At 43.2% G+C, this 15,931-nt stretch overlaps 1 protein-coding gene across 3 annotated transcripts in view; it reads right to left on the bottom strand.

Moving 5' to 3' along the window:
* The window catches only part of fer (fer (fps/fes related) tyrosine kinase), a 409,042-nt gene that overhangs the window by 361,963 nt on the left and 31,148 nt on the right, over nt 1-15,931 (bottom strand). For all 3 annotated transcript variants that reach the window (XM_068029798.1, XM_068029800.1, XM_068029799.1), the window contains exons 4-5: nt 5,171-5,270; nt 848-1,031 (exon numbers count right to left, since the gene is read on the bottom strand). In XM_068029798.1, coding sequence (XP_067885899.1) covers nt 848-1,031; nt 5,171-5,270 — 284 coding nt within the window. The remainder of the gene's footprint in view (nt 1-847; nt 1,032-5,170; nt 5,271-15,931) is intronic.

Below are 15,931 nucleotides of genomic sequence, written 5' to 3'. Positions count from 1 at the left end.
CCACAATCAATCCATAGAACATTCCAATTTTGAATCATATCAGCCAGTTCCAAACTTGTCAGTTTCAGTCTTGATGACTGAGGTATGTGCACATCTTCATCAGCATGCCACAACCGGTGAGAGAACTGGCACGAATGAAGGAAATTTGCCACCGCCACTATTTTGAATGGGGGCAGAGTTATAATAATTACTTACCACCTGTTTTGGCAAGGGTCTCTGTGGAGAGGTGAAAATAATCCAGGAAATATTGGTTTGGTTTAAAAACAAACATAAAATCGGCAAAGTCAATTTACTGGACTTGTGCATTACAATAATGGTGTACACCATATATGCACCATTACGACAGTGCAAGCTTTCAGCAAATTCCAGGTCACTGTTCCAACTCAGCTGTCCTGTTTTTTGCTAGGTAACAAGAATAAATACAAATGGACTTCTCTACATTTGCATACTGGAATACTACTGCAGCAATAAAGATAGCCACCAAGCTCAGTCAGTCCAACATCTCCCCTCCTTATACATCCAGCTGGTTGAACATAACAACTGTAAAGTAAGTTAATGTCTCTATGTAGTCTTAGAAATGTCAATTTCCATGTTTGTTTAAAACTGAATTTTTATGTGGGGTGAAGGAACACATTTTGTCAGTTTTAAGTGTGCTGACAATTCTCAATGAGGACCGCCATTTAACATGAAAGTAAACAACTTTTAATTAAAAGACCAGCTCCCCATATTAAAGTGCGTACATTATTTGGCCATTTAGACTGGCAAAGTAGTACATTATTCAAAAACTTAGATTAACAGTCTTTGAATTAAAAAAGTGACAAGATAAATTATCTAGAATATTTCTTACAATGCAAGAACCATTTCCTCCTGCATCTTCTGCAGAGAATCTAGCAGCAGAGGAACAGCTTTATCATAATACTGCTCCTGGTGTAGCTGGGCCCCCTTCACCGCCAGCACATACTGGTTGTGCAGATTATGGAGTTTCATGGTGGCCTTGTCAAATCTGTCTTTGGCTTTTTCTGTTTCTTTGCCTGTGGGAGGAAAGAAAGCACATGAGAACAAACTTCAGAAATGCAATCTTTTCTTCAAGTAAAATAATCCTGCCATTTTTTTCAAATGTTCATTTGTGAACATTTGTGAAGGAGGTGGTGTTGGGTGTCTTGCAAAGCATTAAGGTAGATAAGTCCCCAGGGCCTGATGGGATCTACCCCAGAATACTGAGGGAGGCAAGGGAAGAAATTGCTGGGGCCTTGACAGAAATCTTTGCATCTTCATTGGCTACAAGTGAGGTCCCAGAGGACTGGAGAATAGCCAATTTGTTCCTTTGTTTAAGAAGTGTGGGAAGGATAATCCAGGAAATTATAGGCCGGTGAGCCTTACGTCAGTGGTAGGGAAACTATGAGAGAGGATTCTTCGGGACAGGATTTACTCCCATTTGAAAACAAACGAACTTATTAGCGAGAGACAGCATGGTTTTGTGAAGGGGAGGTCGTGTCTTACTAATTTGATTGAGTTTTTTGAGGAAGTGACGAAGATGATTGATGAGGGAAGGGCGGTGGATGTTGTCTATATGGACTTTAGTAAAGCCTTTGACAAGGTCCCACATGGCAGACTGGTACAAAAGGTGAAGTCACACGGGATCAGAGGTGAACTGGCAAGATGGATACAGAACTGGCTCAGTCACAGAAGACAGAGGGCAACAGTGGATGGGTGTTTTTTTGAATGGAGGGATGTGACTAGTGGTGTTCCGCAGGGATCAGTGCTGGGACCTTTGCTGTTTGTAGTATATATAAATGATTTGGAGGAAAATGTAGCTGGTCTGATTAGTAAGTTTGCGGACGACACATGCTTGCCTTCATCGGTCGGGGCATAGAGTATAAAAATTGGCAAGTCATGCTGCAGCTGTACAGAACTTTAGTTAGGCCACACTTAGAATATTGCGTGCAATTCTGGTCGCCACACTACCAGAAGGACGTGGAGGCTTTGGAGAGGGTACAGAAGAGGTTTACCTGGATGTTGCCTGTTCTGGAGGGCATTAGCTATGAGGAGGGGTTGGAAAAACTCGGATTGTTTTCACTGGAACGACGGAGGTGGAGGGGCGACATGATAGAGGTTTACAAAGTTATGAGCGGCATGGACAGAGTGGATAGTCAGAAGCTTTTTCCCAGGGTGGAAGAGTCAGTTACTAGGGGACATAGGTTTAAGGTGCGAGGGGCAAGTTCTTTACACAGAGGGTGGTGAGTGCCTGGAACTTGCTGCCAGGGGAGGTGGTGGAAGCAGATACGATAGCGACTTTTAAGAGACATCTTGACAAATATATGAATAGGAAGGGAATAGAGGGATATGGGCCCCGGAAGTGCAAAAGGTGTTAGTTTAGGCAGGCATCAAGATCGGCGCAGGCTTGGAGGGCCGAATGGCCTGTTCCTGTGCTGTACTGTTCTTTGTGACTACTTACCCTCAACAAATTGCACAACTGCAAATCATAAGTGCCACAAGGTGGAAAATCCGCCAACCAGGTGGCATATTGGGATTTGTTCAACAACATTTTAATTGTAGCTCAAGTTGAAGTTTCAAACAGTAGCTTCTCTGCCAGATTTTCGAATTCCAGCAGATATGTTTTTCTTTGCAGTATATTTCTGTTTTAAAGCTTTTACCATTTCCTTCTTCAGGAGTGACAAGCTATACTCACTTTTGTTTTGGATGTTGAAAAATACACAGCAAAATGAAAAGTACTGGCTACTTCCAGTTTCACAGGGACATCCTAGCAATTGGGTTCACTACAGGGACATCCTAACAATTAGGTTGAGTGTTGGGGGGGGGGGGGGGGGAAAAGAACATCAAATGGAAAAATAATGCAAACGTGAAGAAATGCCAATCATGTGTGATGAAAAATTTTCCATGTTGGTAATTTACTGTGAACGTTGAGCACTTTATGCAGTATGGAACAGATGCAAAGTAAAATCGCCTCCACGATGCAGCAACTTCATAAGAACAACCTAACCGCACTAGTGAAACTTCCGCACATCCTGCGCCAACTAACCTGCATTCAAAGCGCAAGTGCCTATTCATTGTTAGCTTCCTGCTTTAGTGTCCAGTAGTTGGTTAACACTACAAATTGTATGCGTTGAATTTTACCTGGGAAAAACTCATACCACAGTTAAGTACTTGATACATTAAGAAGTGTTTGTAGCCTAAAAACTCCAAATTTAATATGGGTTTGCTGGTCTGCTCAGAATCATAGGACAGGAGGCAACCATTCGGCCCATCGAGTTCTGCAACAGCAATTTAGCTCATCCCACTCCCCTGACTTTTCCCCATAAATCTGCAAATTTTTTTCCAAGCATTCATTTAATTCCCTTTTGAAAGCCATGACTGAAACTACCTCCACTGCCCTTTCAGGCAATGCAATCCACATCATAACCGCTCGCTACATAAACAAGGATTTTCATGTCAGCTTTGGTTCTTTTGTCAATCACCTGACCTTTGTGTCCTCTGGTTCTCAACCCTACTGCCAATGGGTATAATTTACCTACTTTTTCTAGACCCCTCATCCTTTTTAAACACCTCTATGAAAACTCCTCTCAACCATCCCTGCTCCAAGGAGAAAACACCAGCTTCTCCAATACACCCACATAAATGAAGTCCCTCATCCTGGAACCACAACTCCTTTCTGCACCCACACCAAGAAGTTCACATCCTTCCTGAAATGCAATGCCCTGATTTGGACGCAATACTCCAGTTGTGACCGAACCAGCGTTTTATAAAGTTCATTATTACTTCCCTGCTTCTGTATTCTATGCCTCCATTTATAAAATCCAGCATCACGTATGTTTTTTAATCACTTTCTCAACCTGCCCTGCCACCTTCAACAATCGGTGCACATATACCCCCAGGTCACACTGTTCCTGAACCTGCTTTAGAATTGTACCCTCGAGTTTATAATGCCTATCCTTGCTCTTCCTCCCAAAATGAACCACTTCACACTACTCTGCATTAAATTTTATCTACCACATGACCGCTCACTCTACCAGCCTATGTCCTCTTAGACTCCTCACAATACTTCCAAGTTTTGAGCTATCTGCAAATTTTGAAATTTACCCTGCACACCCAAGTCTAAGTCATTCGTGTCTATCATGAAAGGCAACCGTCCTAGTACCAACACCTAGAGAACCCCAGTGTATACCTTCCTCCAGTCCAAACAGTAATGGTTCACCATTGGACGGTGTTTCCGGTCACTCGGCCAACTACATATCCATGCTGCCACTGTCCCTTTTATTCCATAGACTTCAACTTTGCTGATAAGCCTATTATGCAGTCCATATCAAATGCCTTTTGAAAGTCCATATACGCAATCAAATTCTTTTCTAACCTTTGCCAGTTCTGATGAAGGGTCACTTACCTGAAGAGTTAACTCTGCTTCTCTCTCCACAAATGCTGCCTAACCTGAGTATTTCCAGCATTTCTTGTTTTTATTTCAGATTTCCAGCATCTGCAGTATTTTTCTTTTATTCAAGTTAAACATAATTTGCCTTTAAAACAAAGCCCATCCTGGCTTTCCTCAATTAATCCATATGTGTTCAAGTGAATGTTAATTACAGTTTCCAAAAGCTTCCCCACCACTGAGGCTAAACTAATTGGCCAATAGTTGCTGTATTTAACCTTACGCCCCCCAATCACCTCTGCCCCCACCCACTTCTCTCTGGTAATTTCAGAGATGAGAAATTTCCCACTGGCTTCTTCTTCCAGGATTGTTTTTTTTCAAAAAAAGGTCCGTTTCACAGCTGACAGACACTGGGAGCGGGAACAGCAGTTTCCAAACTTCGGCAGATTTGGGGATTTCCAGTGGGCTTTAAAAAAAAAAAAAAATTCCTGTTGCTATGTTCCTAAACTCAAAAGTCTTCCAAAATTCCAAGAAATTTCCTGGATAACATTCATCCACTCTTTCGGTTATCCTCTCAAAAGAAATTTCAATAGATTTATGAAGTATGGCCAATTGCTTTGAAACCTATGCCATCCACTCCCAATAGTGTACGTCTTCACTTGATCAATAGAGCATCCCTTAAAATGGATTATTTTCAATTGCAGAACTAGACTAAGAACAAGCAAAATGACTACTGCTTTTACCTAATGATTGATGAAATTGTGCAACAGTTCTATATTTTAAAGTTACCTTTTGAAAGGGCTTCTTTATATTTTTCCTTGGCAGTGGTGGCTTCTTTTGCTAACTGCCTGTAGGCAGACTTCAGCTTTTCAAGTTCAGTCTTCGTCACCTAAACATAATTATCAAAATGTTGTCACAAATTGCAAGTTGTGTATACCCAGCTACAATTCTGAACCAAAATACTTCAATTTTGACAAATTAAAATTCCTTATTTGGTACAGTAGTGATACAAGTGTTTAACATTTCACCTCAAACTTTCTCCACAAGAAAAGGATTGTACTAACTGTAGGATTCCCCCATTTTCCAAATATGGAGTCTTATTCTGAGCTTGCCATCTTGGTGTTCATCAAATTTGAGGACACGCATCCTCTGTAGATTCTCAATCTGATTCAGCAGAGCACTATTTAAATCAGACTTAGAATCCAACCTGTAAACTTCCTGGGCTGTATCGCTATTCTTAGAGGACATTTGGATTCAACCTCCTCTGTATTTTTGGTAATTTCAGAGATGAGAAATTTCCCACTGGCTTCTTCTTCCAGGATTGTTTTTTTAAAAAAGGTCAGTTTCACAGCTGACAGACACTGGGAGCGGGAACAGCAGTTTCCAAACTTCGGCAGATTTGGGGATTTCCAGCGGGCTTTAAAAAAAAATCAAGGGGAAAAAAAAGGAGGGAGGGAAAAATCTGTATTTATATAACACCTTTCATGACCACAGGATGTTCTTAAGTGCTTTACAGTCAATGAAATGTAGTCACTGTTGCAATGTAGGAAACACGGCAGCCAATTTGCACACAGCAAGCTCCCACAACAGCAAGGTGATAATGACCAAATTGTATTTTTTGTGATGTTGATTGAGGGATAATTATTATCCAGGACACCTGCATTTCTCCAAAATAGTACCAACAGATCTTTTATGTCTGCCTGCCTTACGGCCTTGGTTTAACAGCTGATCTGAAAGAAACAACACTCCCTCAGTACCGCTCAAGTGCGCGCCAGATTTTTGCCCTAATTCCTGGAGTGAGAACTGAACCCACAACCTTCCGACTCAGAGGCAAGAGCGCTACCAATTGAGCCATGGCTGACACATAACTGAATAAAAAAAACTATTAGTAATATTAGCCAAGAGGATTAGTATACTAGTACACTAAGAAACATCAATAGTATATTATATTGAAATATTCAACCCAAAATAGTGACAAAAGCCAATCACAGACAACTGCACAGCTGAGATGCTTCTCTAGCCCGCATAACAACCAGTGGTTAAATGACAGAGGCAAACATTAGCTTTTGAACTTCCCTCTGAATCCAAGAAATTAAAACCAATTAACAGCAATAAGTAATGAAACTGACAGCAATAATAACCAAATAAACAATTGCCAAAGTCATGTGGTCTATTATTCGATAAAGTGACCACATTCCATCCAGACAAGTACATATTCCACACTTATCACACCTAGGCAAAAGACAGTTGGTACTTTCCTGCCAAGGGAAAAAGAAATCACCCTTCTCTACTTTTATGAAGAAATCCTGCCAAGATTCAGTGTAGGAGAAAAAAAAAAATCCCTGGTGCCGTATAGCTCCTGAGAAGCTGGGGGAAAAAAAATCCCGCAATTCAAGTGCGTGCTGGCGGAAAAACCTCGATGCCACATTTCTCCAAGAAAACCTACTAGAATAATTCGACGTCTCCAGAATGCACTGCTTCTGAAATAAACCCTGTGACCAGTCTCTGTATACCTGGATGCCAGATCAAAAACGGGACAACTGACTTCCTTCCATATTGTATTTCTTTCCTCATCAAGAATGAGAAAATATTTGGTCAAAGTTTTTTTTGTCTTCTTTTGTAACAGACTTCTGCAGAGTGAATTTATGTGCGTGTGTGTGTGTGTGCGCGCGCATATATAAAATTGGGAATTTTTTAAAAAGGGATCTTACATATTTTAATTGGTGTGTTAATGCTTTGCTTCATTACTGGTTGTCTTGTTTTATAATAAACTGAATTTCGTTTATTAAAGAAACCTGGTTGGTGGATTGTATTCTGGGATGAAAAAATAAAAGAATGTATGATTGGCTGTATCAGTAATCACGTAAACATTTAAACAGATCTTGTGACCTGTGGAGAACTAGAAAAGATAGTGCATTCCTCTTGCCTCGGTCACAACAGTAGCGTGTGGTTAAGATCTGGAATGCACTGCCCGAGAGTGTGGTGGAGGCAGATTCAATTGGCCTTTGAAAGAGAATTGGATAATTATCTGAAGAGAAAAAAATTGCAGGGCTACAGGGAAAAGGTGGGGGGTGGGACTCGCTGAATTGCTCTTGTCGAGAGCCAGCACGGACACGACGGGCCAAATGGTTACAGCACAGGAGGCCATTTAATGATAATTGATGCATTAGATTAGGTTAGACATTACCCAGTGCTCTAAAAAAAAAACGAACATTACCCAGACAGGGATTCCACTTGAATAGTACAGATAAGTTTTATTAATTGAAAGTTTTTAGCAAGGTTTAATTTATTAGGCATTAATTTATACGCAAAACAGGATTTAAAATATGGCACATGTCTGTCACTAGATCTTTCGATATATATTTTAGGAGGTTAACAAACCTCAACATCTCAAAAAACTGAAGGTTGGCCATCAGAAATCTTATGCAAGCCTGAACTTGTGGATTAAACTTTAAAATGGTTTTAGCTTGTGAAATAAGCAGTTCAATACTGCTTTATGGAGCATGAACAGATTGAACGAATGACTACCAGTGGCACCTATTTTCAATCCATTCAGCTTTATGAATTCTTGATCAATCATGCAGTGTTTAATAATCAGCATTATTCTGAAACCATACTAAATAAAATATAAATATATTGCCAAAGATGCAAGTAGAAGCTGACTTCCTTCATCATCACACTGGATACAACACATACAGGTGATGGAAATTAGACACTCAATGGTCACTGTCAAGAGAAAGTCCAGTTCCCACTTAGCAATCACCTTTGTACTGGACAGGTTGGCTATGCTGAGAGTGGATAAGTCGCCTGGCCCAGATGGTTTGCATTCCAGGTTACTAAAGGAAGTGGGGGGTGGAGATGGTAAAAGGGCTTGCCAAAACCTTCCAATCTTCCCTAGATATCTGCCAGAGGATTGGAGAGTGGCAAATGTGACACCCTTACTCAAGAAAGGGTGTAAGGACATTCCTAGTAACTACAAGCCTGTCACTTTAACAGGAGTGGCAAGATTTTAGAAATAACAGGGGGAAAAACAAATCAACAGGCACTTGGAGAGATCGGAGTTAAATAAAGAGAGCCAGCACACATTTGTAAAAAGCAGATCACGTTCAGCTAATCTAATCGAATTCCTGGATGAAGTAATTGAGAAAGCATTTGACAAGGTACTACATACAAGGCTGCTGAAGAAGATCGAGGCGCCGGGAATAGGAGGGGCAGTGTCAGCTGGAACAGGAACAAGTCATGGTACACGGCTGTCTGCCAGAGAGGAGGATGGTAGACAGTGGCATTCTGGAAGGGCCATATACTCGCACGCACGCAGAGTAAAATTGCAAAATTTGCCAATGATTAAACTTGGAGATGTGGCAAACAATGAGGATTCTAATTGACTGGAAAGGGACATGGATAGACTAGCAGAATGGGCAGATAAGTGGCAGCTAGAGTTTAAATAAGGAAAGTGTGAGGCAATGCATTTTGATGGAAGGGATAGTGAGAGGCAATATACACTGAATGGCACAGCTCTAAAGAATGTGCAGGGATAGAGGGACTTAGGGATTCCTGTGCATAGATTTTTGAAGGTGGCAGGATATATTGACAAGTTAGTAAAGCATATGCGATCTTGGGCTAGAGGTACTGAGTACAAAAGCAGGAAAGTTATGCTGAACCTGTATAAAGCTCTGGTTAGGCTATAGTATTGTATCCAGTTCTGGTCACCACACTGAAGGAAGGATGTGAGGGTCCTTGAGATGGTGCAGAATGGTTCCAGAGATGAGGGAATTTAGCTTCAAGGTTAGGTTTGACAAGCTGGGATTGTTCTCTTTGGTGTAAAAGAGGTGGAGGGGACATTTGATAGAGGTGCACAAGGTTATGACAGGTCAAGATAAGGAAATTGTGGAGAACAAGGAGGAAGAATTTTTTTTTTAATGTAGCGAATGATAATGACCTGTAACTCACTGCCTACGAGGGTGGTTGAAGCAGAGGCAATGATTTCTAAAGGATATTGGAGAGGCATCAGAGAAAATGAACTTGTAGGGCTACGGGGATAGTGTGAGGCAATGGGACTGACTGGGATTGCTCTACAGAGAGCCAGCATGGACTTGATGGGCCAAATGGCCTCCTTCTCTGCTATATGAACTCAACAGGAACAACCTGCATTTCTACAGCACAAAATAAACAAACTGTGCTCAAGTTAATAAGAGAAGTACATATGCCAACCCACTGTAGTGCTGAAAATCTGTGCACTGCATCGAGCCACTCCCCAAGCCCAGCTTTTTCAATGCAACTACCCAACAATGTAAGCTATTGTCCAAGTATATCAACAATAATGACATTTATATAGTGACAAAAAGTCCCAAGGCATTTCACAGGAGCATTATAAAACAAAATATGAAAGAGCCACATAAAGACAATATTAGGTCAGATGGCCAAAACCTTGGTCAAAGAGGTAGGTTTTAATGAATGCCTTAAAAAAGGAGGAAAGCGACATGAAAAGGCATGAGGGGTGTCGGGAGGGCATTCCAAAGCACAGGGCCTAGTAAATGAATGCGCAGTCACCGATGGTGGACTGATTAAAACCAGGGATGCACAACAGGCCAGAATTAGAGGAACATAAGAACAGAAGAAATAGGAGCAGGAGTAGGCCATTCAGCCCTTCGAGCCCGCTCAGCCAATGAGATCATGGCTGATTTTCTACTTCCAAACCATTTTCCTGCATTATTCCCATAACCCTTGATGTTTTTACTAAGTAGAAACATAATCAATCTGAGTCTTGAATATATTCAATGACTGAGCCTCCACTGCCCGCTGGGGTAGAGAATTTCAAAGATTCACCATGCTCCGAGTGAAGAAATTCCTCCTCATCTCAGTCCTAAATGGCCTGCCCCTTATTCTGAGACTGTCCCTCCTGGTTCTGTACTCCACAGCCAGGCGAAAATATCCTTCCTGCAGAGGTATAGGGAGGTAGACAAGTTGTTCCATACCCTGTCGAGCCCTGGAAGAATTTTGTGCGCCTGAATGAGATCACTTCTCATTCGACAAAACTCCAGGGAATAACGGCCCAGTCTATTTAATCTTTCCTCATAGGACAGTCCCTCCATCACAGGAATTAGTTTGGGTGAACCAATTGGTTTGGTGAACTAATAAGCACAGACATCAGAGGGTTGTGAGGCTGGAGGAGATTACAGAGATAGGGAGACACAAGGCCATGAGAATTGTAAAATCAAATCAAGACATTGCTTGACCAGCAGCCAACGTAGATCAGAGAGCACAGGGGTGCAGGTAAATGGGTCTTGCTGAGAGTTAAACCACAGGCAGCAGAGTTTGGATGGCAAGTTTATGGAGGTAGAATGTGGGAGACCAGCCAGGAGTGCATTGGAATGATCAAGTCTCGAGTAACAAAGGCATGAATGAGGGTTTCAGTAGCAGATAAGCTGAGACAATGGCTTACCCACAAAGAAAGTCAAATCTTCTCCAAGTACTATTTATAAACTTCCTTCCAAAATTCAAGTCAAGCTGCTGAAGGATTCATTAACAAGGCATCAAGCAACACTGACTCTGCAGTAACCTGCTCGACACTCAGTTTAGGTTCCACCAAAACTACTTGGATCTTGGCCTCATCACAGCCTTGATCCAGACATGGAACTCAAAAACTGAATGCCAGAGGAAGTGCAAGAGTAGCTGTCCTTTACATTGGCATTAAAAACATTTTTTTTTTTTAAATCCGTGCTATGATACTAAGGAGTCAACTGGCCCCCAAAAGGAACTTTTGAGAAGTTTCTTACCTGGATACTAGGTCGGCTCTGTGAAGTTTTGTCACAATAATGGCAAAGTTCATTCTGGGCAACTCCAGTTGAACTATACATTTTATGTTGATATGAAACCAAATTCACTTGTTACATTCAATACTGTATAATGGGCTTACTGCTCCCTCCCACAACCTAGTGACCACTACTCAAAAACCACTCATTTCTCAACAATTGAAATGGTATTATACACATCGCCTGCTTGCTGGACATGAAACCCAGCACGATGCAAGACTAATTTCATATTGGACAATAGCAATGTTAATTTGCAAAACCACATCCTTCCTGACCAACTCAAAGAGTAACTAAGTAAGTCTACAGTCTCAGATCATTGATTCGTGCAGTAAATTTACATCTCAGCAAAAATCACAATAGGTAGCCTACTTTCAAAATCAATATTTCAAATAACTCCAATTTAGCACTGCCTAATCAGAAAGCATGTTGGTCATTTCACATCATAAATGCATAAGAATGACAATTTGAAACTGCAATGAAACATGTTCACTTAGTTTCAATAATATTCATTAAAGTTAAAAAAGTTGAAATGAGGTCGAGTAGGATGCAGAGGTTGTGAACAATCTGATTCAACTGGGGGCAGTGGTCAGGGAGGAATTGGAATCAGTGCCAAGGGCAGAAACTGTCTTCTCAATGTTTAACTGGAAAAATGTCAACTCATCCAAGACCGGATATCAAATAAGCAGTCTGACAACATAATCAGCAGGAGCAGATGCATCTGTCCATGATAGCACTGGTAGGATTGACCACTGCACAGTCCCTGTGGAGACAAAATGCCGCCTTCACATGGAGGATACCCTCCATCATCTTGTGTGGCACTGCCACCATGCTAAATGGGATAGTTTTCGAACAGATCTAGCAATGCAAAACTGGGCATCCATGAGGCGCTGTGGGCCATCAGCAGCAGCAGAACTGTACTCGGTCACAATCTGTAACCTCATGGCCCAGCATATTCCCCCACTCTACCATTACCATCAAGCCAGGAAACCAACCCTGGTTCATTGAAGAGCGCAGGAGGGCATGCCAGGAGCAGCACCAGGCATATCTCAAAATGAGGTATCAGCCTGGTGAAGCTACAACACAGGACTACTTGCGTGCCAAACTGCGTAAGCAGCATGCAATAGACAGAGGTAAGCAATCCCATAACCAACGCATCAGATCCAAGCTCTGCAGTCCTGCCACATCCAGCCGTGAACAGTGGTGGACAATTAAACTAACTGGAGGAGGTGGCTCCACAAATATCCCCATCATCAATGATGTGCTGGGCTGCCCCATCAGTGCAAAAGACAAGGCTGAAGCACTTGCAACAATCTTCAGCCGAAAGTTCTGAGTTGATGATCCATCTCGGCCTCCTCCTGAAATCACCACCATCACAGATGCCAGACTTCAGCCAATTCGATTCACTCCACATGATGATCAAGAAACGACTGAAAGCACAGGATACTGCAAAGGCTACGGGCCCTGACAATATTCCGGCAATAGTACTGGACACCCGTGCTCCAGAACTTGCCGCGCCCCTAGCCAAACTGTTCCAGTACAGCAACAACACTGGCATCTACCCAGCTTTGTGGAAAATTGCCCAGGTATGTCCTGGACACAAAAAGCAGGAAAAGTCCAACCCAGCCAATTACTGCCCATCAGTCTACTCTCAATCATCAGTAAAGTGATGGAAAGTGTCATCAGTGCTATCAAGCAGCACTTGCTTAGCAATAACCTGCTCAGTGACGCTCAGTTTAGGTTCCGCCAGGGCCACTCAGCTCCTGACCTCATTGCAGCCTTGGTTCAAACATGGACAAGAGACGAACTCAAGAGGTGAGTTGAGAGTGACTGCCCTCGACAACATTTGACGGCATCAAGCAGCCCTAGCTAAACTGAAGTCAATGGGAATCCGGGGGGGTGGGAAACTCTCTGCTGGTTGGAGTCATACCTAGCGCAAAGGAAGATCATTGTGGTTGTTGGAGGTCAATCATCTCAGATCCACGACATCACTGCAGGAGTTCCTCAGGGTAGTGTCCTAGGCCCAACCATCTTCAGCCGCTTCAATGATCTTCCTTCAAAGTCAGAAGTGGGGATGTTCGCTGATAATTGCACAATGTTCAGCACCATTCGCGACTCCTCAGATACTGCAGCAGTCCATGTAGAAATGCAGCAAGACCTGGACAATATCCAGGCTTGGGCTGATAAGTGGCAAGTAACATGCACCACACAAGTGCCAGGCAATGACCATCTCCAACAAAAGAAAATCTAGCCATCTCCCCTTGACGTTCAATGACATTACAATTTCTGAACCACCCACTATCAACATCCTAGGGGTTACCATTCCCCAGAAATTGAACTGGAGTAGCCATATAAATACCGTGGCTAAAAGTGCACGTCAGAGACGAGGAATCCTGCGGCAAGTAACTCACCTCCTGACTCCCCAAAAGCTGTCCACCATCGACAAGGCACAAGTCAGGAGTGTGATGGAATACTCTCCACTTGCCTGGATGGGTGCAGCTCCAACACTCAAGAAGCTCGACACCATCCAGGACAAAGCAGCCCGCTTGATTGGCACCCCATCTACAAACATTTACTCCCTTCACCACTGACGCACAGTGCCAGCAGTGTGTACCAACCTCAAGATGCACTGCAGCAATGCACCAAGGCTCCTTAGACAGCACCTTCCAAACCTGTGACTCTACCAACTAGAAAGGACAAGGGCAGCAGATGCATGGGAACACCAACTGCAAGTTCCCCTCCAAGTAACACACCAACTTGACATGGAACCATATCGCTGTTCCTTCACTGTCACTGGATCATAATCCTGGAACTAACTTCCTAACAGCACTGTTGGTGTACCTCCTTCAGTGACTGCAGCGGTTCAAGAAGGCAGCTCACCACCACCTTCTCAAGGGTAATTAGGGATGGGCAATAAATGCTGGCCTGGCCAGCGATGCCCACATCCCATGAATGAATTTTTTTTTAAAAGGGTTGCGATGGATGATGGGCAACGTCAGCATACATTTGGAGGTTAAATACATGTCGTTGCCATGCAAATGAGGAAGAGGGGTGCAGTGCGGTGCGTGCCTTGGGGGACACCTTAGTAGATAGTGCAGTAACATTAGAGAAGGCATTGCTGCAAAGACTGACTAAAATTGGATTCCCAAACCTTACCACTGGCTCTGTCCTGCCCCAGCCCGAAAGCCACTTCTCTCTACAGTTTCATCTCGTCTTCCCTCATGCCCTCTCTAAGCACACCTTAAAGTCATAGAGTCATAGTTATACAGCACAGAAACAGGCCCTTCGGCCCATTGTGTCTGTCAGCCATCAAGCACCTAACTATTCGAATCCCATTTTCCAACACTTGGCCCGTAGCCTTGTATGCTATGGCCCTATTCCGACGAAATTGACCATCCATATTCCCTCCCTTACCCCATACCAGCAGACACTGTGGTTCCCTCTCCTGAGGGACTGCCCCTCATGCTTTCAAAACTGCAGATTGAGTGATCCCAAGAGCCCACCCTTGAAACCACACCCCCCCCGCCCCGTCATTGTAAACTACTACCCTCCCCATCTCTAACCTTCCTTTTCACCAGCAAGTTCAATTTAGTACATTCAAATCCTTGCAACTCCACATTCAAATCTTTCCAATCAAATTTCCATCCTTGCCACAACAAACCGAAGTCAATGAAATTCTCTTTAGCTCTGATGATGGTGCATCATGCCTCCTTGTCCTTCTCAAGCTCTGACACTTTTGACACAAACACACCATACGTTTCTAAATCATTTCCATCACTGTTCTTTGTCCAGCGTCGTGGGACTACTTCACTTAGTTTTGTTCTTACCGAAATGATTTCGTGCCCCACCCAGGATCTGTACTTGGCTCTTCCTCTTCTGCATCTGCATGTTCAACCCCTCGAATGATATGGACTCAGCTAACACACTTTCTCTGACGACACCCAGTTCCACCTCTCCACCGCTCTCCTGGCTCTTCCACTCATGTTTTCAGACTGCTAGTCTGACAGTTGATCTTGATGAAGTACTATTCCCTGCAGTTAAACATTGTGCAGACCAAAGTCCCATCTTCACTGTTGCTCCTCACCTCACAAGCCTTGCCATGAATTACACCACCCCAGTACCACCACCCACCACCCCACCCCCACCAATCCCTCCTCCTGACACTTTCAGGCTGACTCAGCCTACTCACAAATCTCAGCATCCTATCTGACCTTGTGCAGAGTTTCTGATTCTCAATCTTCGTCAAGAGCATCTATTTCCACTTCCGTAACATTGTCTGTCTCTGCCCTTGCCGAGGCCACCTACTGGTGAAAAGCTCATCTGTGCTTTTGTACCTAAAGACTCTGTTCCAAAGCTCTCATGGATGGCCTGCTGTTAACCACCCTCCATAATCTTCAGTTGATCCAAACCTGCTGCCAGTATCCTATCTTAGCCTAAGCACCACTCACCTGTCCTTTCTGACCTACATTGGCTCCTACCCTCCAGTACGGTAAATTGCAAGTTATCTGTTTAAATTTCTTATGGTCTTGCCACCCCCCCCACCCCCCCAACAGTTAATGCTTCCAGCTTAAACAACCCCCACCCATTCCCTGGCCTTTTGTGCATCCCACCTCCCACCTTCATTGGCCCCAACACATTGAATGACTTTGCTGAAGGGGAGGATAGGAATGTAGGTGGAGTTTTGTGGAAGGGGGCAATGACTGGAATTGAAAGAGAGAGGGACAGCACTGAAAATAGTGAA

Source organism: Heterodontus francisci, chromosome 4, assembly GCF_036365525.1.
Source record: "Heterodontus francisci isolate sHetFra1 chromosome 4, sHetFra1.hap1, whole genome shotgun sequence".
Classification (NCBI taxonomy): domain Eukaryota; kingdom Metazoa; phylum Chordata; class Chondrichthyes; order Heterodontiformes; family Heterodontidae; genus Heterodontus; species Heterodontus francisci.
Note: the sequence above shows the minus strand (reverse complement) of the source record. Positions and strands in the feature narration are given on the sequence as shown.